This window comes from Echeneis naucrates, chromosome 20, assembly GCF_900963305.1.
Source record: "Echeneis naucrates chromosome 20, fEcheNa1.1, whole genome shotgun sequence".
Lineage (NCBI taxonomy): Eukaryota > Metazoa > Chordata > Actinopteri > Carangiformes > Echeneidae > Echeneis > Echeneis naucrates.
In genome coordinates, this window is record NC_042530.1 from 8,973,884 (window position 1) to 9,000,037 (window position 26,154).

General features: G+C 43.7%; 1 protein-coding gene across 1 annotated transcript; it reads left to right on the forward strand.

The window, feature by feature from the left end:
- Nucleotides 1-1,480: 1,480 nt before the first annotated feature.
- boc (BOC cell adhesion associated, oncogene regulated) lies at nt 1,481-25,949 on the forward strand. Its single transcript, XM_029529016.1, has 18 exons — nt 1,481-1,727; nt 13,598-13,726; nt 14,299-14,571; nt 17,903-18,049; nt 19,050-19,193; nt 19,508-19,801; nt 20,684-20,956; nt 21,037-21,305; nt 21,400-21,565; nt 22,073-22,141; nt 22,448-22,657; nt 22,991-23,166; nt 23,282-23,504; nt 23,620-23,805; nt 23,894-24,105; nt 24,203-24,285; nt 24,455-24,603; nt 24,858-25,949. The coding sequence occupies exons 2-18, from the start codon at nt 13,615-13,617 to the stop codon at nt 25,025-25,027; spliced, it is 3,156 nt and encodes a 1,051-aa protein (XP_029384876.1). The 5' UTR covers nt 1,481-1,727; nt 13,598-13,614; the 3' UTR covers nt 25,028-25,949.
- Nucleotides 25,950-26,154: the final 205 nt, after the last annotated feature.

Consider the following 26,154-nt stretch of genomic DNA (forward strand, 5'->3'; position numbering starts at 1 on the left):
TCTGCGCTCTCACTCCATCGAACTCACAGTCTTTGTTGGTGAAACGCACAAATCACACCACATGCTCACACACTGCTGACACCTCCCTTCTCCACCTCTCACTCAACATTACTTTCATAACATCATTTATAATCATCTACATGACAATCTGTGTAGCTCTATAGTGAGGCAAGGGGGTGACAGGGGTTAGCGCTAAAGGGAAGCAGTGCATGCTGGGATTGCGGCCTGCTGAGAGAGTGGCATTCTGGGAGCCAGTGTCCTGCGGGCAGGGCCTCTGGGGGATGCAGTATGGTTAATAGGCCTTTCATGGTCGGCCCACAAAGCCTTTTGTCCTGGACTAATTCATCCTGCCCAGCATGGAGAGATGGAGAGGGAGGGGGAGGGGCACCATGCAAGGTTTTTTGGGGATGGGAGTCCCCATTTTTTCTCCTGTCTTTCTCCTCTGGAGTGTAGTGCAGGGTGGCGCTAGTGTGAGGGAACCACATACAAACAGAGCCCTGCTTGGTAGCAACAACCCCAAAACATTGGCAGAGCTTGCAAAGTGCTGGCACGGTGTAGCACAACACTGGAAAACACCCACGATTAATGACTCCTTGAAAACATCTTGAAAGGGGAATATCCTGCTGGGTGTGACGTTCAGAGTGTCCGACGGGGAAACGCAGACGCACGGAGGCTTCTTGATTTATTGCAAACTGCTGAAAAAGTCCAACTTGGTGTCCGCACCCAGACACAATATCACACCTGAAGAGCTACAGGTGTCGTGAAATCCCACAGCTTGTCAGTGAATGACGCCCCACTGGGTTGCAGTAATGCCTCAGGTACATCATGGTGGGAGTTCCTGTCTTCACAAAGGCGAGATGAGGCCGGTAACCCACCGACAGACCCCCAGCCCCATCAAACCCTGTGATCTGGGAATAGCCGGTTATTAATGAACTGCACAGGAGCAGCTCCCCTCCTTTCAAAGCGTGCTGATTGAAGTGGAGAAGAGAATTCCTGAGCTGAGCACCAGGGGGTTCGAGCTGTGATCACTCTGGTATGAGTGATAGTGTGTGTGTCTGTGTGCGTGACAGTCCTGACTGGGTCCAGCCTGTCCACAATAACACAACACAGCACCGCACTGCACAGCTGCACTGGAGAGCCCGCAGGCCTCAATGGATGGGGGTCAATTCAAACTCTGTGGGGACCAAAGCATACCAAATCAGGGGAAACAGAGCAGGAGGAGGGGGAGGGGGCGCACTTTTCTCCTCTGGGACACCGTAGTTTGGAGGAGAAATGTTTTAATGGGTATTTTTCCAAATATATGAGCCGGATTTTAGATTATTAACGTCGGTTGATGGTCCACTTTAGCTCGGAGACCTCTGCAAAGCCCTGAGCAGCTGTGTCCAGGAGGCTGCAGGATCCAGTGCGGGGTTTCTGGAGCCGCTCTCTATTGTTCAGATCCCTCCTCCTGCTTGGGAAGTGGGAGGACCCGAAAAGGCGTCGCAAAAGGGAGAATTGTTTGAGAGCTCAGTCATCCAAAAACGGCCTTTCAATGTGAGAACTCGGGGAGCCCGAAGAAAATGTCGGTGGCATCGCAGTAAATTACTAAAGCAGGCGAGGCTTTAGAGGGAAAGGAGAAGTGAAAAAGTGCTGTTTCTTTTGGGGGGACTTAAACTTAAAGCAAAGAGCGGAGGCGAAGAGGAGCTCGGCGGTTTCGGACGAGGTGTGAGCACCACAGAGCAGATTTGGTGAGTCTTATCCCTTCATGTGCTCCGTGTTGCTGCGATGTTGCCAGCATGTGTTACCAAATCACACATACGTGCGTGAGTTTGTTTGTGTGTGTGTGTTTGCAGGCTGACAGAAGTCCTGACCGACCCTTGTGTCACTTCATGCGCAGAGAAAGTTGTGATTTTTTTTTGGGTTAAACTGCTCCTTCGTGCCGCCGACTGCACTGGTAGCCGCAAATGTTTTTGTTTTTCCTGCTTATCGATGCGCATAAACTTTGTTACAAAGTTTCTATGAATCAGGCAAGCTTATTGTGGAAGGAAGAGAGTGTCCCGACTTTTAGTTTTAGTTGGTTTTAGTCGGGAAAAAAGTGAACTTTCCTCTCGGACTTAGCCTGTTGTTGATTGGATGAGCGCTGCGTCCGTATTTTCCAAAGTTGACTATTTTTCAGCTTTTATCGGATATCCAGTCCAACAGAACACATGTGTGTGGATGAGAATCGGCCTTGCGGGGATCCATGGTTGTGTTTTTGTACATACGTGTGTGTTTTCAGGGTGTAATGTGTGTGAGCTGTGCAGGCCGCAGCCTATAGTCGCTCCCATAGGGTAACAGAAAACAGACATGGAGAGAGCTGCCAGATTTACCCCGTATTGTGCTGCAGTGGAGGGCGAAATGTGAAGCTGCCCTGAAGGGGGGTCCGTGTAAGAAAAGCAATGTTACATAGAGTATTTTTATGAAACTGTGGGGATGTCAGTAATTATCAATGATGCTCATTGGGACTTGAGTTGGTAATAATAAGGTTTTAGCTGTGACATCCCTCCAGCTGATGGCCTGTGGAGTTTTTATTGCTGACCTGAAACTAACCATAAGGTTACCTGAGTTTATTTCTACCACCAATAACTCCCCCAAACCAAAGTCCTGTTGTCAGAAAATCCCAATGAAAGGCTCCAATAAAGTGACAGCTGCTCAGCACAGCCGGACAGGAATGCAGCAGCATCTTGCCTCCCTGTCAGGAGAGACTGCCCTCATTCAGGTCCGCTTTAATGAGAAAATGTTTGCTGCTAATGAGTGTTGGCCAGGGTGTCACCTACCGGAGGGGCCCGGTGAGGAGACAGAATTCAAATGAAGGCGGCAGTAGATGGACATGGAGAAGGAGGCAGCAGGAACAGCCGCAGGGGCTCAAGTTTCCAGCCCCAGGTGTCGTTTTGTTGTTTGGATTACATTTAGTCTCCTCGGCCTCGCACGGAGGGAACTCTGCGATTCAGTGACAGACATGGCATCAGACAAGAGGGCCCCGATTGTTCCCACTGAATCAATGTCACTTGGATTAAAAGTCGAAAGGAAAGGCCTGGCCTCCTCCAATTAGGCGCAGCGTTTATAAGGGAATGAATTGGTCTCAGTAAAAAGGAGCCTCTTGTTGGGTTTGTTGTTGTTGTTGATCATCTCTGGCAGTCGGGTGGATCAAAGTTGGACTAATTGATTCCAGTCTGATTATCTGCCTGTTTCTCACACTGCTTTTGCCCTCTTTGATCCCTCATGTGGAGAATGGAAAAGCACAATCGTATGAGATCGCAATTAATCTGAGAGGAAGCTGTGTATTTATGACAGCATCACATAAAGTGGGCTCCACTTTATGTGATGCTTAAAACTTAAACGGAAAGTGGTTTTCTAGATCCCAGTGTAGCCTATATCAAAGATCATGTAGCCTAGTTATGTTTTCGTTTTCAGTTCTTGAGTCACATTATGGGCAATACGATAAAGCAAAATTCAATTCAAGACACACTTCATGTCCCTTAAGAAGTATAATAGTACCATGATTTTATGAATTCTGGATATTAAAATGATGAAAAATAAATTTAGTAGAGAAGTTTTTCTATTGCTAAACCAAAGTCAGAATATTAGTCAATTACTCAGCCAGAATTTAATTTTAATTCTTAAAAGGAACTTTTCTTTCTTTCCAACCTCACAAATAGAAGTAGTTGCTGCCTTTAGACGAGTATGACAGTAAACTGAAAGCCTTTCTTGTTTTGGACAAAAAGTCTATAAGTCTACAGTCAGCTCTCAGAAATGTTTATTTTTACTGGATATTTTGGATATGTGCTCTTCAGACTTATTGATAACACTGTACTTTAGAGTTTACTCAATTCATAACTGAAGCAAATCTCAGTTATTCCCATAGCAGTGTTATAAAATCATGTTTTTTCAGGGTAGAGCCTGAAATTGAAATTAAAGTTGATTGATCTTGGTTACCTGCCAGACAGATATGTGGTTCAGGCAAAGGCTACCTTTTTTTTTTTTTTTTTTTTTTTTGGCTCGACTCTGTTGGATAGATTTTCATCCGTGCTTTCATATGTGTACTGCCTTGTAAAGAAACTTACTGTGTGGATTTGGGTTTGAAGCCAATAGCAATAGTTTTATGCTCATATCTCACTTTGATTTTGGACTTTATTCTCCCACATTGATGTAATATATGAGTGAAAGGCCTGGTGTGTTTTTAAGTCTGAATGTAAATCAAAGTCTTAAAATCGAGAAGATGTGTTTTGAGATTACAGCCAGCGGGTCCGCAAGGACTGCTTTTACTGCCTCAATCTCATGTTTGTGGGCCAAAAGTTCCCAAGTTTTGAAAGTGGTGCGGGGAAGCAGCATTGTTATTGTAGAGGGTGTAGCATTGGTGTAAATTGACAAAGAAGAAAAAAAAAAAGTCCTTCCTCAGGGCATGCTTTCATCTCTGACAGCGGGTACACTCATGCAGTCATAACAGCCTGCAGGAAGAATCTGAGGGCCGTTACTGCACATGTGTGTATGTGCTTGTGAGTGACAGTTCCTGTCCAATCAGGATTATCTCCTCTCCCTGGAATGTGTTGCTCATCATTTTGGCCCTCCTTGGCCTCACCTGGATGGTTGTTTAGGGATTATTAAAAGGAAAAGATTGTGTGCATATGAGAGACAGGGATAGTATACACTTTAAACTAATGTCAGCAAGAGTTTTCTGGACTATTGTTCTTTTCATAAACTATCTGAAAAACACATTCATCGCCAAATAAGGCTGCCTTATTTCCCAGAGCTGGACATTATTGGCCTGCTGACATGGAGTGCATTAGTCCTCCAGTGCTGACAGATTAGAAACTCAGGCGCAGGTTTTGCGACCTCAGGAGGGTTTCTGTGTCCAGTCGGACATTGGATAACCAGAGAGGGACACCTGGACCAGCAGGTGGCTGGGGTCCAGGCCCCTCCCCTGGGGCTGCATGCCTCTCTCCTCCTGATCCTCCCTGCCAGCCAGGACCACAGAGTGAGAGAGGAATGTGAGGTTTCAAATAAGGGGGAATAGTGAAGGAGAAAGTTCTGACAGAGAGTTGGAAAGTCTCTTTATTTTTCAAATAACTTCAGATAACATGTCTGTTCTCAGTTTGTGTCGGATAAATACATTCAGTCTTTGTCTTAACAGCCTAATCGCGATAATCAAATGTGTTAACCAGTTCTGTTGCTCAGCTACTTACAGTAAAAGTTCAGAAACTCTTGATTAGATAATTAAGTTACCCAAACTGTTCTCACTCTCACTTTCACTTACTGTCACTGATTGTCACACAGTTATGCACACACAAACACACACATATATGCATTATGAGTGTGGTGTGAGTGCCTCTTAGATCGTTGATCAACTCCAGATTTGGGTAGAAAAAAGAAGAAGCTGTGTGTCTACAGACAAATAGCCCTGTGTGCAAGGCAGATATTTGGACAAAGATTAGAGGGACGTTATTACAAGCCAAAAGCAACCCAGACACTGCAGTAGATCAGTCACACACAGGCATGAGATGGCACTGAGTGGGTCTGCTCAAATTAAGCCTCCAGCTGTCACTTTCTCCTCTCCCTTTTTCTGGCGCTATAACGCGCATTTTTAGAAATTGTCACATTGTTGTTGGCTTGAATCTCCAAACTTGTGCACAGAGCAAAATCTGAAGGGTTAGGGTTTCCATCCTTTTTAACACTGTAATATTGACTTCGTATTGTGTCCGTGTCTTTAGCATGCGTGAACGAAACGATAAAAGCACCACTAAGACAAGAATGTCAAGGAGTCTGGGTTGTGTTCCAGGGCTTTAACCAATAATCAGAGCGAAAAAGTCATCATTGAAGAATGTCAAACTGGCAGGAGAAGACATGATTCAACACAATAAATCAGCGGGCACCAGATAAGTTAGTTAGCAACCCCCAAGGTTATCACAAATGGAATTTTCCATTGACAGTACTCCTTTGTCTGCTGTCCAAATCACATGTGTGTGAAGTTTTATTTCACGACATTTCAGACCTTCCTCCGGTAGGATAATGCACATCCGTAGCTCTGAGTGACAGGACAAATGGTAGCTCTGCTTTACCACATCTCTCTCACATACTAACACACACACACACACACACACAAATCTAGCTTCTGAAACTGAGAGCTCTCTTTGAAACAAACCTCCTCCAGCTGTTTCTCCTCTCAAGAAAACTCTTACAGGCCCAGCCGCTCTCACTTTATAACCATGGTGCAAGCAGTCAAAAGTTGTTGCACCATCTTGAACACAGTTGACGCCCCACTCCCTCACTTGCTGTTCAATTTCCTGCCTTTTCTCCGTTTTCTAATTCCTGCTCGTATCTGTTTTTCCTATAGCTCTCTCCTCCAGCAGTTTTCATACGACTGTACTGCCTTTCTCCATTCCATCATTTCTTTTTCTGTCCCCTCCCCCTGTTCTTTCTCTCTGCCTTATCTCAATATCTTAATGCCTCCACATATCTGTTTTTCATATAATATTTCACTTGCTCTGCTCTGCTTTTCTCTTTCTCCCCTCATCTCCCACTGAGAGTTGTAGGGCCAGGCAGCCCCTCTCTCCCTCTCTCTCTTTTTTCTCCTGGTTCCTGCTGAATAATGGGGAGAAATTGCTCTTGATTTATAATTGGTTCCATTCACTCTGATGCATGAGCTGCCAAAAGAGTTAGGGGCCCCTTTCACCCACTCACATCCCTCCCCCCTCCCCCCTCCTGCACCCTTCCCCACCCCTACGATGCAGGAACACACAAGGAGCAACATGCTGCAGATATGTAAAGCTATGAAAGTCTGTATTAACATGCACTGATGCTGTAGCGTGCATAGAGTTTATCTTTCCGGTTGGGGATAAGTGGTAGCCTGTTTTTTTGCATGTTGACATTTGGTGTTGGAAAAACTTCCTGAGGTCTGCATATTTATGTGCCTCTGTGAGTATACTTTTACCATGTAATAGGAGTTTGTGTGATTGCTTGCTTATGTGTCATCCAGTGTATGTGTGTGTCTGTGTGTGGGGAAAGAATGGCTGTGGCTAAATGAAATGTGTAACTGCGTGTGTGTGTGTGTGTGTTTATGTGATGAGTACTGTGAAATCCTGGGTATTAGTTAGTTTTCCCAGTAGACTATGGAAATGATTATAAGTGTGTGAGATCCGGACTTGGTGCTCAGTTAAAGCACCTTCAAGACTCAGAAGACACACACTGTGTTCACCTTTTTGTGTCAAACCAACGAAACTCCAAAACTCAGTTATTCAAGCCACAAAAATGAAAAGATAGATAATTAGTTTGTTGATGTTATTTTTTTAAATCTACAAGGATAACAATTTATGCAGCCTGTTAAGGGTGTGGTCATAGATTTCATTTTTGTCTAGTTTGTTTTCTTTTTAGCCAGCTAGATAATGTAGATAAAATGTAATCATCTAAGTTACCTTGCTAGCTAATTAAGAGATAGATGGATGAATAGATAGAACTTCATGGTTTCTTGTGGAGAAATTGAAAAACAATTAAAACTATTGATCTGTCCTGTTCTTATATCTAGTGGTCGTCTTTATTGTTCTGTTTTTGGTGCATTTTTCCTTCCATCTGTTTGAATGTTTGACCATCTTCTATATACCTCTCTTTTTTGCACACACCCTTCCTTTCTTCCTTCCATCAACAACTTGTTTTTTTCTTTATTTTTTCCCTCAAGTTATCACCATCCATTCTTTTTTTTTTTTAATCTTATTTCACTCTTTCTTTCCTTCTTTGAATCACTTTTTCTTCTATTTCCATCCATTTGCCCGCCTCTCCCTCCCTCCCTCCCTCCCTCTGATGTGATTGTCTGGTAAACATCACTGTTTCGTCCATCTATCTGGCTTAAACTCCTCCAGCAGCCGTGATGATCCGATCCTGTTCCCATGGCCCTGATGAGCATGTTGGCATCCAAAACCAGGCAGAGGAATGTGCGTGTGTGCGTGCGTGTTCACACATAGCACCGTAATTAGCTCTCTGTGGTTAATTCAGCTTCGTTATCTAAATTATGCAAATACTTCGGTGCCTAATTGATTAGAACGCCCCCCTCTTTTCCATTGCAGATCTGTCCAGAACCCTCCTTAATCCCTGAGACGCTCTGTAGCTCGTTAGTGTCGGTTTGGGGGCGAAGGAGGGAATGGGGGGGGGGAGGGGGGGTGTGTGTGTGTGTGTGTGTGTGTGTATGAAGCACTTAATTATTATTAAAAAAAAATTATTAAAATTATTAACCTTGTTCAAGATGCTTAATGGTTTTGAGGTGCAATTTTATGACATGAGTGGAGGGTTTGGGCTGGAAATTTCTACCTGTGAGACTCCTCTTCTCTGCTTGTCTGATTATTTAATGTGGACAGATGGGAATAGATTTAAAATATGTTTTTGGCTTTGCTAAGTAGAGTATGCAGAATCTCCACCTTGCATAAATCATTATAGACGAGGTTCTTTATTCTTTAGTTTTTATTTTTTATCTTGTTAATGTTTAAAAGTCTATAGTAACTAATTACACACTGATTTAAAAAAAAAATGTAGCTTGAATTTAAATAGTTTCAGAAAATGAATTTTCAACTATCTCAACAATTGATTAATCACCACATCAAATCTGTTCTGTTTTGTACTGTATATACACTTGTTCTTTAACAGGACTATGAATTGGTCAAACAAGCCATAAAATGTCATCACTAGCTTTGTGAAATTGTGAGGAACTTTTACCAAACGATTACTAAGTTAATAAAATAATGGACAGATGAATTAATATTGCAGATAGTCATCAGTAGCAGCCTTTGGTTGCATATGTGGTTGCACTTTTCCCTGTGTGTTGGTGTGAGTAGTGTGTTTGTTCAGCCATCTCTGGACCCTCCGCTGCTCAGCACCAATGCAGGCCAGACTGACTGAGGCTGGCAAACAGATTGGCCAAGTGAGGGGAAAATATGTTGGGACATTCAGTGATGCTCTCATGCACGCTCTCTCAAACACACCCTCTCATTGACGAAGCCCTGCTCTCTCCTCCTGCTTGCCTGCCAGTTGACATCCTCTCTATTAATTTCAGTCGCCGTTCTGCTTTTTCAGTCAACCTCTCCATCCTCCCCCCAACTTCTTCCACAAACCCCCTTCACCCATCTCACATCAATCCATAAAGGCAAGCAACCCCGCCACCCCCTCCTCTCTGTCTTCCCAAACTCTCCACACACTACTCCCAAACCTCTTGGTCATTGAGCCCTCCCTGCTCTCTTTGGTCATTGAGCAGGGCCCATCAGCTCTTCCCCGGGCCCTTCAGAGTAGCGTCTCCCCTTTCTCCTGGGGTCCACGGGGTCTTTGTCCGTGCACCGGCTCACTGCTTTACAATGACTCTCCACTCTATTAAGGTGCGTTCTGCCTGTTAACGTTGCCAGGAGCAACCGGCCTCCCGCATGGCAGCTATGCAGCGTGGCATTGTGGGCCGTGGGCCCGAGTGGGGCAGTTGAACCCCCGGCACTCCTCACACTTGACACCGCATGTGTTTATCTAAAGGGGGGGCTTTGTGGTGTTTGGAGAACTTAGATGGAGAAAGGGGAGGGGGGGTGTAAAAAGACGTAAAACTGGGGGAGGAGGGCAAGAGGAGAGTTTGGGGAGGTGATAAATATTCAACAGTTCAGCTCCTCAGAAGGAGTTACTACTCTGCTACCCCTCCACCTCCTTCTCCCCTCCTGTGGGTCCTCTCCATGCCAGAAAGCAGATGGAATGTGAGAGCTCAGGGAGGAGGCTCCAGTCTGGTTTTATCCAATTAGCAGGGTTGTCAAAATGAATTTATCCACGGAGGCAGGGGGACAATGGGACCGGCAGTGGCCCGGGAGAACAGGGGCCCCGGTATCTTTACTTAGCACGCTCACAATGAACTTCTGTCAAGTGACTCTCTCCTACAACGACATATAAGGCACTCGCCTACTTATGCTCGGTGCATGCCTATGCACCACTGCCAAAACCCTCTCCTTGTCCTCTCAGTGCCACGTATGCCCTGATGTCGCACATGAATGTGTCCACAGACACCTGTGTTCAGAGCGGGTCTTTTGAGTTGGGGCCAAGTCAAGCCTCAAGTTATTCAAAACAAGACAGAGTCAAGTCTTAAGGCTTTGAGGGGAGGTGCAAGTCAAGATCTCACAAGAAAAATACAAGTCAAGATGTTCTCAGGTCTGTCAATGCTTGCCATTACAGCGACACAGCCTTTGAGCAGTTGCTCACGTTGGTAGCAGGGATGCCCCTCTCTGACCTTTTCTCATGCAGCTCAGCTCAGCCAATCTGAAAACACCTCAATCCAAAACCAGTACAGATTTAAATCCTTCCTTTCTCACTGTATGAGGATATGGCACAAAAGTTGACAACCCACTATTACTTAAATATAAAAAACATACCTTACAGTGGAAATGGACTGTTCTTATGAAGATATGTGATTTAGAAATAAACCATCTGCTTGGTAAGGTCAGTGTCTGTCCCTGATTAACAGTGTTATTTCTAGTTCTTTGATTGTGTAACATTGTATAAAAACTAATTAACAGAATTAAACAAGAGAAATTCTCAAATGGAAAATGTTGCCAAGCACAGTTTTCTATGAAGAGCCAGAAAATAAATAATGAAACGCATGTATGTTCATAGAGGTCTCAATGCGTTGTCACTGGAGTATGTATTAATACTGCAGAGCCCCTCAAGCTGACGGTTTTCCATGCATCACTTTTTGTTACTACTACAGCACAACACATACACTCACACGGTTCTTAATTTAGTGGAGCTGTCTGCGTGTGTGCTCTGGTTTTTATCAGTCTCACTGGTGTGTAGGAGGCTCCTCTCTCTCTGTCTGGGACTTCTCTGGGAAGAATGGATGGAAAAAGTTGGCTGTGGATGTCAGGCTGGCTTTTCATCTTGTTGCAGGGTATCTTCTAAGCAAACACAGGACCCAGCTGACTAATGAATCAGACAGACAGGCTCAAAGGAGTGCGCCTGTTTCTTGGGGAGTGATGATGTATGAGAGGCCTTTTCATCCCGCTTTTACAGAAACACTCCATCTCTCGTTCTGCCTCTCTCACTGTCTCGACTTTTATTTTGAGGTGAAAAAAGACAGAAATTGGACAGGTAAGAGGCCTCAAAGCTGAGGCAGCGAGTCCTGCTGAGCATCCAATTGGCAGACTAACTGGTGTGGTTTATGGTTAGTGGCTCTCACAGTTGGGACAGGTGCTTGATACAGATGCATGTGTCTTTTATGGGCAGCTGTCCCGGGTTGTGTCTATACAGCCACTGGCCACAGAAGCCACAAGCCTTCAGCTATGCTTGCTCCTGGTCCCACAGTAGTTTGCTGTTTGTTTACCAAGTCAGCCCACTACTGATGGGCCACTGAGTGGACCAGTGTGTCAGTGAAACTTTGCATACCTAAGGCAGCAACTCAGGATTATTTTTTTTATGACTGAACATGGCACACTGTTGTGTTGGAACAGCATTTTTGGTCTAGACTAGATTGTCAAAACAAAGACATTAAACTGAGAAAAGCATCCAAGAAGCTACAGCCCGAAGACATTTGGCATTTTTAATTGAAATCATCCTATGACTTTCTGTGAAAGAGGTCAATCAGTGCAACACTGCCACATTATTACCAGGCAGTATCTCTGAGCTCAAGGGAGAGCTTTCGCATCTTTAAGATCACTGTTTTCATTTTTGAGCCCACTATTAGATGGTTTGAATTAGTCTCATTGCACTCATTACCTATGTTTTGAGCAAAAAAGCTCTGAACTGCCACTAAATGACTAGACTGTGAAAATAGTGATGTTTCTGGGAGCTAAACAGCCATGATGCTCTCTCTGGAGCTGGTGAAAATAGAAACAGAGCTAAAGAGTTAATATTTGACTTAAGCTGGATCAGAATCAAGGCTCAAACTAATGATAATGTAGCTTTACATGCACTGGATCTGCAAATGGGCAACTTTTACTAAAAAGCTAGCTGAATTTATTCCACTTTACAGTCTGCTTCAGCTGGCTCAGGGTTTGATAAATTAATACTGATGTTGGGGTGCTGGCAGCATAGAGTGCCTGCCCATAAACAGGAGGCTTCAAAGTCCTCGCTGGCAATTCTGGTTGCAGCTGGTATCATTCCCTGCTTTCTCTCCCCATTTCATGTACAAGCCATCCTATCTAATAAGTCCAGAAAAGGGAGAAAACCCCTCAAAATATATAAATAAATAGATAAAAACTAAATAGTTAAAAAATTGTTGAGTCATCATTTTAATAGGCTGATTATTACAGCTATCCACTGTATTTGTACACGGGAGAGCAGTCTTTCTGTTTGCGCAGATGACATTAGTCTCAAATATGCACACATTTATAATATATAGAGGCAGGTTGATGTGTGTCCTTGTGTGTTAGTTGGCATAGTTAACCGTTGATTTTCCATCAGTGTGCTGCTTTGCTCATTTTCAGTAAATGTGCCAGGCAGTCTAACTGCTGCCATTAGATGATGAAGGTGCACCGTAAGAGTTTCCATTCTTTTACTTGCCTGCTTTGGCACCTAGTGTGATTGTGTGTCCCCCCGAGTCTCAGGCCTTTATTAATCCTTTACTTTCCATGTTAAGATTTTGGTAAATATGTATGAAGAAGTTGTGTGCTGCTCCCATTTTTTTTTTTTTTTACTTTAGCGGCACAGGACAGTTTGTGTGTGCATGTTTAGCAACATACATGTATATGAGAGAGGGAGTGGGGGGGGGAGAGAGAGATTCAGTTTTGTAGGACCACCCTCTGCATTCTGACGGGAAGTTGTTAGTTTAACCTGACAGGAAAGAATTCAGGAAACTTGGCAGAAAGCGACAAGGGAGAGGGAAAAGCTCGCTTCTCTGCATTAACTGTTAATAGGCTGACCATAACCATGGTCTTCTCCATTTTCCTCAAAATACAAACTGGACTGAAGTATAAAGGAGCCCACCATCTCAAACTCGTACACACTGCTGTGATATATATTTACCCCCCCGCCCCCTCGGGGTCCTTCCTCCCATTAACTGCTCTTTGTCCTGACTCTTGAATGTGGCCTGTGTGTTTTCCAGCCTCTCCCCCACCTCCCTCGTCCTCAACCATCTACCTGTATCGGTTACACCTGAGCAGGAAGGTGGATTGGGTCAGGTTACGACCCGCAGAATGAGGACGCCCCTTTGATGAATGGAGGCTGGATGGGTGCGGGTACAGGCAGAGGAGATGGGGTCAGCAGTGAGATGGGGGCTGACAGAGAAGAATAGCTTTATTTGTGTGTGGAGCTTGGCTGCTAAGGGTGCTGCAGAGTGCACCGCCTCACCTGGGTTGTGTTTCGTTAGTGTGTGTGTGTGTGTGTGTGTGTGTGTGTGTGTGTGTGTGTGTGTGTGTCTCACTACATGAGTAAGGTAGAGATGGGAAGAATGGGTTATGTGTGAATTTAAGATTTCATATTTACATGGATGGTAGATGCTTCCAAGTTGAATTGAGGTGTCTTTGTTTTCTGTGCAGTCTTGTCTCTGTGTGTTTATTTCATTCAAAGTGTCTAGTTGCTGTTTGTTTCGATTGTACCAGGTCTGTAAATGACTCTCGAACTATCCTCTGTGTGTGTGTTTCAGGGGGTAGTGTATGGAAGATGTCTGGAAAGCGAGGCTGGACACCGTGGATGAAAAAGAGAAGGGCCCCAGTGTTGTGTGCTCTGGGTGCAGTACTGCTCTGCTGCCTACAGAGTGGAGCCTCTGTCTCTGGTGAGTAGACAAAATTAACTTCAAGTAATAATCTGTGTTAAAAGTCACTGTTTTCTTTTGCACTTTATCTGCACTCTCTATCCTTGTGCGGTTCATGAATGCCTTTTATATTCATTTTCCTAACACCTGGTACAGTATAGGTTTTGCCAGGGACAAAATATTCTGGCTCACAGGGAGGGAGGTTATAAGTGTGTGGCGGTTGCCACACAGTTTGCTTGAGATGTATCTGCACAGTAAGCAGTTTGCATTACCTGTAACAGCCAGCATGGATGAACTGTAGTAAAACATACATACAGTTGCCTCATTAATTAAAATATTAATCAATAAAATGTTATCCATCAGCTATTTTTAATGCATTAATGTAAATATGTGAAACTTTCAGTTTCTGAAAAGGGACAAATTTCTGCTTTTCTTGTTTTTACATTATGTTAACAGGACAGTTAATGGTGTCATTGTGTGCTCTAGCATTTTGTAGCGAGCATTTCTACCCATTATATCCGTAATAGATTATTTGATAATATAAACAACTGAAGCAAAAACTTTATTTGTGTTTTGTGTGATTCCTTATTTAGATGAGGTCCCAGTGTTCACTGAAGAGCCCATGTCTGTGGTGCAGAAGTTGGGGGGCAGCGTGAGCCTCCGCTGCAGCGCCCGACCTGCCTCGGCCAATATCAGCTGGCGCCTCAACGGACAGGAACTGGTGGATGGAGATCTGGGCGTGGTGCTGAGGCCCAGCACTTTGTTCATTCCCACACTGTCCAACCTGACGCTGGGGAGATATCAGTGTGTGGCCAAAACTGCCGTTGGAGCCTTAGCTAGTGTGCCTGCAAACGTCACTGCTGCCAGTGAGTAGCCACCCACACAAAACTGCAGCAAAAACACACAAACACACAGACCTCTGTGGGCCCCTTTTTGGTTTGTAAGAGTATCCAAAGAACGCCTTTGACTTAACTATCCTGCAGTTGAACAAAAGCAGTGAGGAGGGGGGCAATTTGTTTACTTAAAATCTTCACCAATACAACACTGTAAATCTTGTACTTTTCCGCTGCTTGTGAAGCCTTGTGGGTCTGATGCCTACAAACGCTCAGCTACAGTTTTGGTGCTTATGATGGGAAACTGTTGCACATTTGTTAGTAAGTTTATTTTGTCTATTTCGACAACAGCTGCTGCTAAGCAGTATCTTATTGATCTAATGGAGTTAAAGTGAGTTATTCTCCAGGCTGACACTTTTAGTGCTTTGCTGGTCTGAGTGTTTGGTGTTATATTTGATATGCATCATGGGACTTAGAGGGGGCCTGAAGCTGTGTAACCTGAGCCAGAGGAATGGAAGGGACCCAGGGGCCAGGGCCCCCTACCTCCACTGGCCCCTCTGCTCCCCACAACATCACATTCCTCTCCACAGGGCGCGACAGCATGGCTTGCCAGAAATTATGGCCCCGTAATTGGGTAGAGGGTTGAGGAAAGATAAGGAGTGTGTGTGTGTGTGTGTGTGTGTGTGTGTGTGTGTGTGTGTGTGTGTGTGTGTGTGTGTGTGTGTGTGTGTGTGTGTGTGTGTGTGTGTGTGTGTGTGTGTGTGTGTGTGTGTGTGTGTGTGTGTGTGTGTGTGTGTGTGTGTGTGTGTGTGTGTGTGTGTGTAGCTGTATATAGTCGTATTGCTGACTAAAGCTGACACAATTAGGCAAAAAAAAAAAAAAAAACCACCACCAACTGTATTGTTGTACATGTTGTGCTGTGATGTATGAAGCTACCATAGCTGTTTTTGGCCAGTTGAGACAAGATGAGACGTGATGTCACATTCTGTCTCCCTCAAACCCTCCATAACCACACACAGACACACTCAGGCTTCTCTTCCTTTACACATTTTCACTCATCACCCTGTCACTTCCTCCCATTATCTTTCACTTTTCCTCCTCTTTTGTAATGATCACTTCATGTTATATTCTTTCTTTCGTGCAGAATGACATTTTGTCAAGCTGAGATTATGGGAGTGTGTGAATCACATGCACAAAAGCATTAAAAGTGAATGGATTGTGTTGAGATGATGAGCCAGACTAGTTTTCCCTCCTCAAAAACGTAATTTAATAACGGTCTCTCCTTGGCCACCCCCAAACCGCCTAAGGAATTGCTCAATGGGGAGTACATACATGCCTGCCTTTCTGTGTGAGCCTTCTTAGTTGTGCGCACATGTTTTTTTCATGATGGTTGATTCCAGACCCTCCTTGCTACCCGACATGAAGAATCTGTACTTCTTTGGCATAACTTAAAAGACTCCTTGCTTGAATTCCTGCGTAGACAATTCCTCTGTAGCAGCAGAAAACATAGTCATGTATCTGCACAGTGTGAATCAACACATTGCGCAAACATTTTATAATTCAGACACACACATGCAAGCCTCATACTGCCCTACATAAAGATGATGAATGCACTGTCTCTAGAAACATTTAAGTCAGCCTTGCCAAACAGCCCTGGTACAGGAGGTCTGCTTCACTTTATGAATACCATCAATCCTCCATCCCTGCAGAATGCACACACAAGCAGACTGACATGTACGCCCTTTTGCACATTTGCACACCTGAGAGGCACATATGTGGGGCTGTTACTTTGAAGAATGCGGGCAGTAGAGTGCGGTGGGAAGGTTAAAAGCTGCAGAGGTAGAGCTCCAGAGGAATTTTGGAGAAGTAAGTAAAAGGAAGATGGTTGGATGGGTAGATATGAAGGGGGAGTTAGAGTGGCTGTAAAAACAGCACCTGATTGATTTAGCAAATGGAGCGCCACGCCGCTTTTTTCCACGTAAAACACACAAACACCACTTAGCTTGATATGCCTTGGCTGGGATTGTCATTTTTCAAATAAGAGAAGAAATAAGAGAAGAGCCAAACTTTGAGATGTTTGTGTGGATCCTTATAACCCCCTTTTCTGTCACTAAGACCAGATCCCCTTCCCCCCAGACACAGGGACAGATCCAGTGTCATTGGGGGGGAAAAAAACACTTGTCTGCAGCAAAGATGTTTGTTTGGTGATTTGAGTAAATCGCTGTGTTGCTATCTGTAGATCCGATGGTCTTAAATAAATGTTGCTTATGGAATTACAGCTGTATACAAAGTCTCATCAGCTGATTGTATATACCAGCAGCTTGGTGTGTGTCTGGTCCAAGAAAAACTCATCAGTAATAGCACCTCTGGAAAGAATGGAGGGAGACTGTTTGTTAAGAATAAATCAGCAAGGCTGGTAGATGTTTAATTATGTTCTTGGAGAGGTTTTATTTATCTTTCATTTCACTGCTGGACTTCTGCATGACAAATTTCTCCAGTTGCTACTTTCCTTTCCCCCTCCTGCACTGTTCCCCCTCCTTTTTTTTTCTTTTCTGTCTGATTCAAGTTTCCTTCTACTTCAAATCTATAAAATGAGCGCACATCCCTTGCTCATATTTTTTTATAGGCTTTTGTCTTTTTCTTTTTGCTCCTTGTGCGTAGAGTCTTTCTCTTTCCTCCCCAAGGCCAAACTGGATATCTTTCTTTGAAACTCTATAGGATAGACACCTCTCACCTTTGACCTCATGGCCAGGCCTCTGAGCTGCTCAGGCGGGGGTTTAGGAGGTCACAGGTCAGATGAGTGTCTGCACAGTGCAGACTGTGTGTCTGTGGGACACAGTTGTAGCACATGGCCCCCAGTAATCACACTCCTCCTTTTCCCAGAGAAACTGAACTGGCCCCAGTCCAAGTATAATGTCGGACAGGATTAACAACACCCACTTGAATGTTACAGACACCACCTTAAGGTTTTGGAGTTATCCGAAGAGACATGGAGTAAAACACGTACCTTTTAAGTGTGCTTTTTTGTAAAAATGCTGTGCCATGACAAGCACTGGGGAAAAAATGACTAAATGGGGACAGAGGACATCTGACTTTAAAGAATGGGAATATGGTTATGATACAATGGGAACAGGCTGATTTCAAGGGCACTCAATATGGAAACAACATAGCCATCACAGAGTTTATTATTGCTCAGAACATAGTGGTTTTTCTTCTCCTACAGTTGAGGATTGGCTGTATACATGTGAGTTAGAGGTGATTTACACAGCTTATTAGGATGACGAAAGAATGCTGAACTGTACTGCATTGATATGATGGCACTCATGTTTCCCATGCCTGTTTTTTTTTTTTTTTTTTTTTCCAGAGTTGCGGGACTTTGAGCATGATGACCAGCAGGAGATCGAGGTTGATGAAGGCAACACGGCAGTCATTGAATGTCATCTCCCTGAAAGCCAGCCCAAGGCTCAGGTCCGCTACAGTGTCAAACAAGAGTGGTTGGAGACATCCAAAGGTACGGAGCTGCTTCATTTCACTCCCTCTCTTTCTCCCCACTTCCCTGTTGATTCCCATACTATCTTCATAATTTACCGGAATGCTATAATCCTCTTATCTGAGCCATTATAAACCCAGTGATAAGGCTATTATCTCCAAAATGTTGAAACTTGGGAATGTAGCTGTTTATTTTAGAAAAAATGTACTTCTAAGTTGCTTGGAAGGGAAGAAAAGCTCCAGTGGTTTGTGTCTGGTATGAAGATGATGCCTGGAAGCTCTAGGTACTGATATCTGCAGCTTATCTGTGAGGAAATGAATCCCACTTTCACAAGCATTCACCAACTGTTTTTAATCAGACACTAGGGCACCACCTTTTGGCCCCTGCTGATGGTGCAGACATGCACTGGAATGGCCCATAGGGCTCAAGTTACATTGTTTAAAAGCTGGAACTTGATTTCCTTGTGGTTGACTTTGTGTTAGTCATGTCTCTGTGTTTTCATACATTTATTTCCTCCAGTATTCCTGCTTCACAGTTTAAAGGCATGCTTTTAGTCCTTAGCTACTGAATTACTTATCTAGTACATTGTCCACTGTTTGCCATTTGACCCAAACAACATTTGTTCTTCATTGTGTTGGAAATGGAAGCGTTTTCGGGTAAATGTACTATATGTTGATTTAAAATTTTGTATTCTGGAAAATTTTTAATCTAATCCTTAATTTAATTGCACATTAGCCTTTTCAGCTGCAAGTGCACCTGCTATCACTCTATTGAACAAAGAAAACATTTCAGTTGGGATGTCCACATAACTTTATTTCGGCATAGGAGGTCAAGTGAATATTGTAGCCCTCTGTTGTTTCCCGTCTCCCTATGAATCGATAAAATCGGTAGAACTTTTCTGTAGAATCTTAGTCTTTCATTAACTCATGAAAAGCAGTAACAGGTCCCATAGAAACTGTAATTGGCCAGAAGTGTTTTGAGTGTAAAGAGCTCATGTTTAACATCTGTTTCTTTCCTGCAGGGAACTACCTCATTATGCCGTCAGGGAATTTGCAGATAGCCAATGCCACGCAGGATGACGAGGGGCCGTATAAATGTGCTGCCTACAACCCTGTTACTCAGGAGGTCAAAACGTCCACCTCTGCTGACCGCCTGCGTATACGCCGTGAGTCACACCTCCATCTGAAATATCCACTGCTCATTCCAAAAGAGACTGTATTAGAAAATATTTTTGAAGAGCTTCCAACTATGACTACAGGAACATGTGGTGTACATACTTTTCACACTGTTATCATCGGATCCAGCCAGGACATGTTTAGTCACAGGTGATCAGGTGCACAAGTCATGCTTAAAGATAAAAATGCTTAAAGTCTCTGTATTGTGGATGTCATTTCAGTCATATCAGGTGTAATATAATTTAAATAACTGGAGATGGATGAGGAAAGTTGTAGCGTTCAGACTGTTGTCATTTTTTTCCAGGCTCCACGTCAGAGGCCGCTCGTATCATTTATCCGCCAGCGTCTCGCTCCATTATGGTGACCAAAGGCCAGCGGTTGGTGCTGGAGTGTGTAGCCAGTGGCATCCCTACTCCACAGGTCACATGGGCAAAAGATGGGCAGGATCTGCGCTACCATAACAACACACGCTTTCTGCTTAGCAACCTGCTGATCGACGCAGTGAGTGAGGGCGATTCAGGAACTTACATTTGCCGGGCAGACAACGGTATCAACTCAGCCAGCTCTGCAACAGTCCTCTATGATGTGCAAGTGTTTGGTAAGTGACCTGAGTTGCTTTACCTGGTTATTTATCTGCTCATGTGTTGGTTAAATGTCCAGGTTGTGCTGCTTTTGTATAATTAATTTTCTTTAATTAATGCAACAGTAAAAGGAGTTCATGTGAATCCATCAGGATTTTATTATAGCATAGTTTCGACTGTGTTGTGCATTGAAAAATCATACTGACTCCTGCCTGGCGGATGGGGAAGGCGGGGTGTGTGTGCGCTAGCGGGCGTGGGCACTCATGGGTGTGAGAGGCCTGACAGCCTGGGCGGTGTTGCATCGGAAAGAGTCGGTGGAGACAGAGCCCTCTATTGATTGACTGCATTTAGGTTATGGAAGACTGCTTTTACAGTGATTTTCTGTCTGTGTGTATGTGTTTGTGTATTCGTACGTGTGTGTGTGTTGTGGGCTTGTTTTTCTGCAGCTGGCTCTAATTAAAGTCAGAGAGCTGCTGTAGCTGTAATGAGCTCTGTCTTTCCCTGATTCATAAGCAGCCAACCATCAACTGGCTGGCTCGGCCTGCCTGGCTCTGTATAGGCCTCTCTTTGTCATGTAGCTTCTTACACATGCTCATGGTTATGATTTTACTCAGACACACAATCCTACACATGCAACATTATTAAAGCCTTCATGATTAGTTGGTAGAAAGTTCACTGGCAACCACCACAATTATAAATTATAAATTGTTAGATTAAAAAATGTCCTGATTTTTAGATAGAATATTAGAATATTTTCAAATGTTTCTGCTCTTACAATTTCTAAGTTGAATATTTTGTGATTTTGGACTAAGTTAATATGAACCTTGAGAATATAGAAACTTGAACCCTTCCTATCCAGGCCGTTCCTCTCTGATTCATTTGTCTGCTGTCTCCTTCAGAGCCTCCTCAGGTGACAGTGGAGCTACATCAGCAGGAAGTTGTGTATGGAGAGACTGTTCGCATCACATGTCAGACTCGTGGCAAGCCAGCGCCATCAGTGATGTGGCTCCACAATGCCCGTCCCCTCACCCCGACTCCTCGCCATCGTCTCACCTCTCGGCTACTGCGTGTCTCCAATGTGGGCCCTCAAGATGAGGGACTGTACCAGTGCATGGCTGAGAACGGGGTGGGGAGTTCACAGGCCTCCACTCGCCTCATCACGATATCTACTGGTAAGTCATGCAGTCAGGCATTTCATTTGGAATTTACGCAATTACCCATCCTGTGAGTCTCATCGATCCTGTCTTCATAGGTATTCCATCCAGGGGAAAGTTACCCTCAATCTATCGGCCGCTCAGCCCAGACAAGGTGCTAAGAGAGCAGGCACCCATCAGGCCTGGGGCTGCAGGTGCCATGCTGCCTCTGGACTGCTCTGAGCTGCCAGGACAGATCCTCCCTGCAGAGGCGCCCATCATTCTCAGCCAGCCGCGCACAGGCAAGGCTGACTATTATGAACTCACCTGGAGGCCACGGCATGAGCGAGGATCCCCTGTTCTGGAGTACATGATCAAATATAGAAAGGTACTGCAGTCAGCTTTCAGAAGAAACGTCTTGATATTTTAGCCTGTAGTGTTTCTGTGTTGGTTTCTGAGCTCTCTGTCTGTCTTTTTGTCAGGTGGGAGATGCTCATGCAGAGTGGACCGCTAGCAGTATCTCAGGCTCCCTCCATAAGCTGACCCTGGCTAAACTGCAGCCAGACAGCTTGTATGAGGTGGAGATGGCTGCCAAGAACTGTGCGGGTTTGGGACAGCCTGCAATGATGACCTTCAGAACCGGCAAAGGTGTGATACCGTCAAGAGAGTCATCTGTGTTTCTTTTTTATTTTGGCTGTGTAAAGTGATGCAAAATGGCCAAAAATAACTATGAATCGCACAAACAAGAAGGGTTTGCATAGGGAAAGTTTGTGCCACCTTACAGCATTACTGTCCAAAAATGTTAATCATTCATCTACAGAACACGAGTGGTTGAAATTTTTCTTTATAAATAAACTATAGTGCCCCGTCATCATAAAAACTGTATTGCAGCTGTGAAAACTCATTAGCGCTCTAAATGTATTTTAATCCACGGTTAAAAAAATATCCTGGCAAGTGTGCTATTTTCTGCAGTTTAAGTGTCCAGCTGTGTTTCAGCATTTTTACATATATATATTTAGAAAGCATTTTAAATATTTATTCCTGTAGGATCCGGACTTTTGGCCAAAATATGTCAAGAATGTCATTCTTTTCATCTTGCTTTTGAACATGCATTTTCTTCCTCTGATCTGAATGTGGATTTTCTTCTTCCTACAGGTCGTAAAGGTGTAGGTGGTCAAAATGATCCACCAAAAACTCCAGCTGTTCCATCACCAAGCCTCTCTCGTAAGTGCCCTACAGCTTCAGTGCTGCTGTGACAAATTCTCTCCTAATTAACAGTACTAACAATAACATGCACTTTTGCTTTGTTAGCTATATGCAGATATTGTTTGAAAATAAAACTGTCAGCTGCTAAACCTCCTTTTCTTGACTAACATGGAGATTTCTCAATTTCTCTTTCCTTTCTGTCACCAAAGGATGATCTCTCAGTAAGTTGAATGGGATGTATTTCACGCTTGTATTTACACAATGATGTGTGGGACTTGGTGTGTTTGTTGTCCTCCATCTGACACCACTTCACCTCCTCCACAGCTCCCGAGGCCCCTGACAAGCCCACAGTCTCCACAGCAACGGAAACGTCAGCATACGTGACTTGGATTCCTCGTGGTAACCGCGGCTTCCCCATCCAGTCTTTTCGGGTGGAGTACAAGAAGGTGAAGAAGGCTGGAGAGGATTGGGTGACGGCGGTGGAAAACATCCCACCATCACGGCTCTCCGTGGAGATCACGAACCTGGAGAAAGGTGGGCCATCTTCACATGCAGCGTTATTGTTACATCAGTTATTCTGACTCAGTGGAGGTGGGAGCAGTGGTAGGATGTTGTACCATGTAATTCATGTAATTACAAAGATGATGTTCTGGATAATTACATTCCCACGGACAGAGATTCATCAGCGAGTGCTGTTGCAGTCATTTAGGTAATTGCAGCTATAAATCAAAACTGTAACTGAATTGCAATCACCATCACATTTGCTCTGAAAAAGAAACCTAATGTGAATAACAAACATCATTCCTCAGGACAGTGTATAGAACCTCGCTCAGGACAGGTTGGTAATGATCCATCGTCTCCTTGTAGGTACGTCTTATAAGTTTCGTGTGGTGGCGGTGAATGTGATCGGTTCCAGTCCTCCCAGTGCCCCTTCAAAGGCTTACACGGTGGTGGGTGGGAGAACCCATGAACGCCCTGTTGATGGACCTTACATCACTTACAATGAAGCCATTAATGAGACTACCATTATTCTCAAATGGACGGTGAGTTGGAAGAAGAAGAAGAAGAAGAAGGGGGGACAAAAGCATATTCTTGCATTCCTTCAATCATAGATAGAAAGATTATGGTGAATGTAACATGATTTTTCTTTTTCATTAGTACACTCCTGTAAACAACACGCCCATCTACGGTTTCTACATCTATTACCGGCCGACTGACAGTGATAATGACAGTGATTATAAGAAGGATGTGGTGGAGGGAGACAGGTACTGGCACTCAATCACTGACTTGCAGCCTGAGACGGCGTACGACATCAAGATGCAGAGCTTCAATGAGAAAGGAGAGAGTGAATTTGGCAACGTAGTGATCCTTGAAACAAAAGGTGAGGTTATTTCTGGACACGGCTGCAGATGAATTTGTCAGGAAACACCATCGGTATATGGATGTCGTCTTACAATGTTTTTTTTTTTTTTTTTTTTCAACTTTTGCCTCCCTAGCCCGCCCTAATCCACAGCGGCCAGCTCCATCACAGACTCCAGATCCTGGCTTGGTGCTCCCAAGTGGATTGGTTCCCCGGCCCGGTGATCTACCCTACCTCATAGTTGGTATTGTCCTGGGAGCCTTTGTTTTCATCATTGTTGCCTTCATCCCCTTCTGCCTCTGGAGGGCGTGGGCCAAACAGAGTAAGTGCTCCTCATAGTTCAAGTCCTTGCAGCAGTGGAAGTCTTTCCCTCAACATTTGTCTCATGGCCATTTTTGTACTTATTTCAGAGCAAACAGCTGACTTGTGTTTCCCCGCTGTGGCCACGCCTGTGTCGTCATGTCAGTACACCATGGTTCCCCTCCAGGGACTTGCCCTGGTAGGTCACTGCCCACTTGATGCTCACATGACAGCTCCACATGGCGTCTACCCTGCTAACGGAGAGTACACTCCAAACGGCAAACCTCACCATCCAACACACTGCCTGCCAGGGCTGCAGCAGGTAAAAAGAAGTTCACCATTGAATTATAAAAAAAAAAAAGTTGTATGATTTATGTATGATATGAGTTGTATGATTTTTATTCTCTGGTGCTTTGCAGGAGGAGGTGAATTGTGATATGGAGTGTGACAGTTTGTTGCCACAGACAAATGGACAACTGCCCGTCTACCACTACTCAACAAGGTTTGTTTACATACAAAACACACAGTTTACTGTAAAGTACTGCAAAGAACAAGTAATCAAATAATCCCTGAATCATTCTAAAAATATTAAATGGTACAAAAACGAATATTTTGTCTTGTTTTTATAGATTTTGATCATCTGCATAACATTTTTTCCTCCTCTTCCTCAGTGGTCCAGATCATCATGAACAGACCTGCTGTTCTCCTGATGACTCCACTCTTCAGCTCCTCGACTCTCCCCATCAGCACCTCAGATCACAGGAGCTGGGAGGTGATGACAGCTGCTATGATGGAGATAAAATGGAGGACTTTTCTTCAAGTATGTAGGAATTCTTTCCTTTTATTTATCAAATTGCATTTTTAAAACTCGACCTTATAAGGATAGTGAAGGACTGACATTTCAATTCCTAAGATCTAACTCTTAATGCAGATATGCTTTAGATGTGATAAGATAAATGAATTGATCGAGGATGACAATTTCTTTAAGACGTGGAGAAGCCTGTATGTGGACTGAAAACCTTAAATCTGGCACCTTGAAACACCAGTTTGTTTTTTTTACCTGTCTTTCTGCAGAGCCGACATCTTTTCCTCTTTTATCTCTAGAAGATGAAGGGATTTTCACCACTTCCTCATCAACAGCCACAACACCACAGTCCCAAAATACAATAATACAGGAAGTGAACATCCTCCCAAATGAAGCATCCCCTGAGGACGAAGGGAGACACAACACAACAGATGCATAAGAGACAGTCAAACAGAAGAAAATAAGTGAAAATATTTATTTTTGTATCACAGATATTTATATATTTATGCTTTTGTACATAAGTGTCTGATTATACTGTATATAAGGTTATTTTCATATTGAAAAAAAAAAAAGACTTTATTCATCCAACCCCTCTCTCACTGTGTCACGGACAAAGGGAGTACCATGTTGTGATGCTGAACTCTGCATTTCCTGAGTAGGGAAATAACTTTGAGACATCATTCCTCATGTGAAGACGATCAGGGGCTTCCTTTCAGTTCAGCGCTTCATGTCGAGACTGTCCTCGTTCCTCATGCCATTCCTTGTAGACTTCCATCCTAAATGTTCGGACCTTAGGTACTTAGCTTTATGTACGACAGAAACAAAGGGACCATTATGATGCTGTAAGTTTGAGGTGCTTCTTCGCTGTTGCTTTATCATGTTTTTGAGATCCATGTTATGTCTGTCATTTTGTATAGCAGTAACACAAATGTATTATGCCTCATTCATCATTAACAAACTATTAGCAAGTGTATGCAACATAAATCATTCTGTTCCAGTAGCGTACAAGAGATTATATATTGTATAGTTATTTATTTTTTGATTCATATTTTTTTAAAATCACTGAATGGGAGAGATTCTGGAAATTATCTTTTAACGCAGTCATTGATAAGCTGATCTTTATACTGCAACCGCTTCTGTTTACTCATTTGCTGGTTACCAAATGACAGCCAGGTGAGGGCGCTGTGACAGGTGTGTCAGTATTATTCCTCCCTCACAGGTCGGTGCACAAGTATTAGTCTTTTCCAGAGACATCTGCAATCGAAATGAAGGAGATCCCGAATCTACACTCCCCTTTTCAAGTATAGCTGTTTTGTGGTTGCACATGCTGGAGCACTATTGCATGTAAATAAAAGCTTATGAAATTGAGCACTGTAAAGTGCGTCTATTCTTTCTTTTAATGCAATGCAAGTCTGCACATAACCCATTACCCTTTAGGAGAGTAGTTAAAACAAATTGAAATGAAGGCTGACTTCAACCCATTGATGACTGATTTTCTAGATTTTTAAGTGAAATAATTACCTGTGTGATTTTGCAATGATCAGCTTTAAAATATTCCTGTTATAC

Bases quoted from the DNA above. Each gene is read 5' to 3' on its own strand.
- boc (XM_029529016.1), top strand. From the start codon at position 13,615: ATGTCTGGAAAGCGAGGCTGGACACCGTGGATGAAAAAGAGAAGGGCC. The intron at 21,306-21,399 runs GTACTGCAGTCA...TCTTTTTGTCAG, and splicing joins ACATGATCAAATATAGAAAG to GTGGGAGATGCTCATGCAGA. The intron at 23,167-23,281 runs GTGAGTTGGAAG...CTTTTTCATTAG, and splicing joins CCATTATTCTCAAATGGACG to TACACTCCTGTAAACAACAC.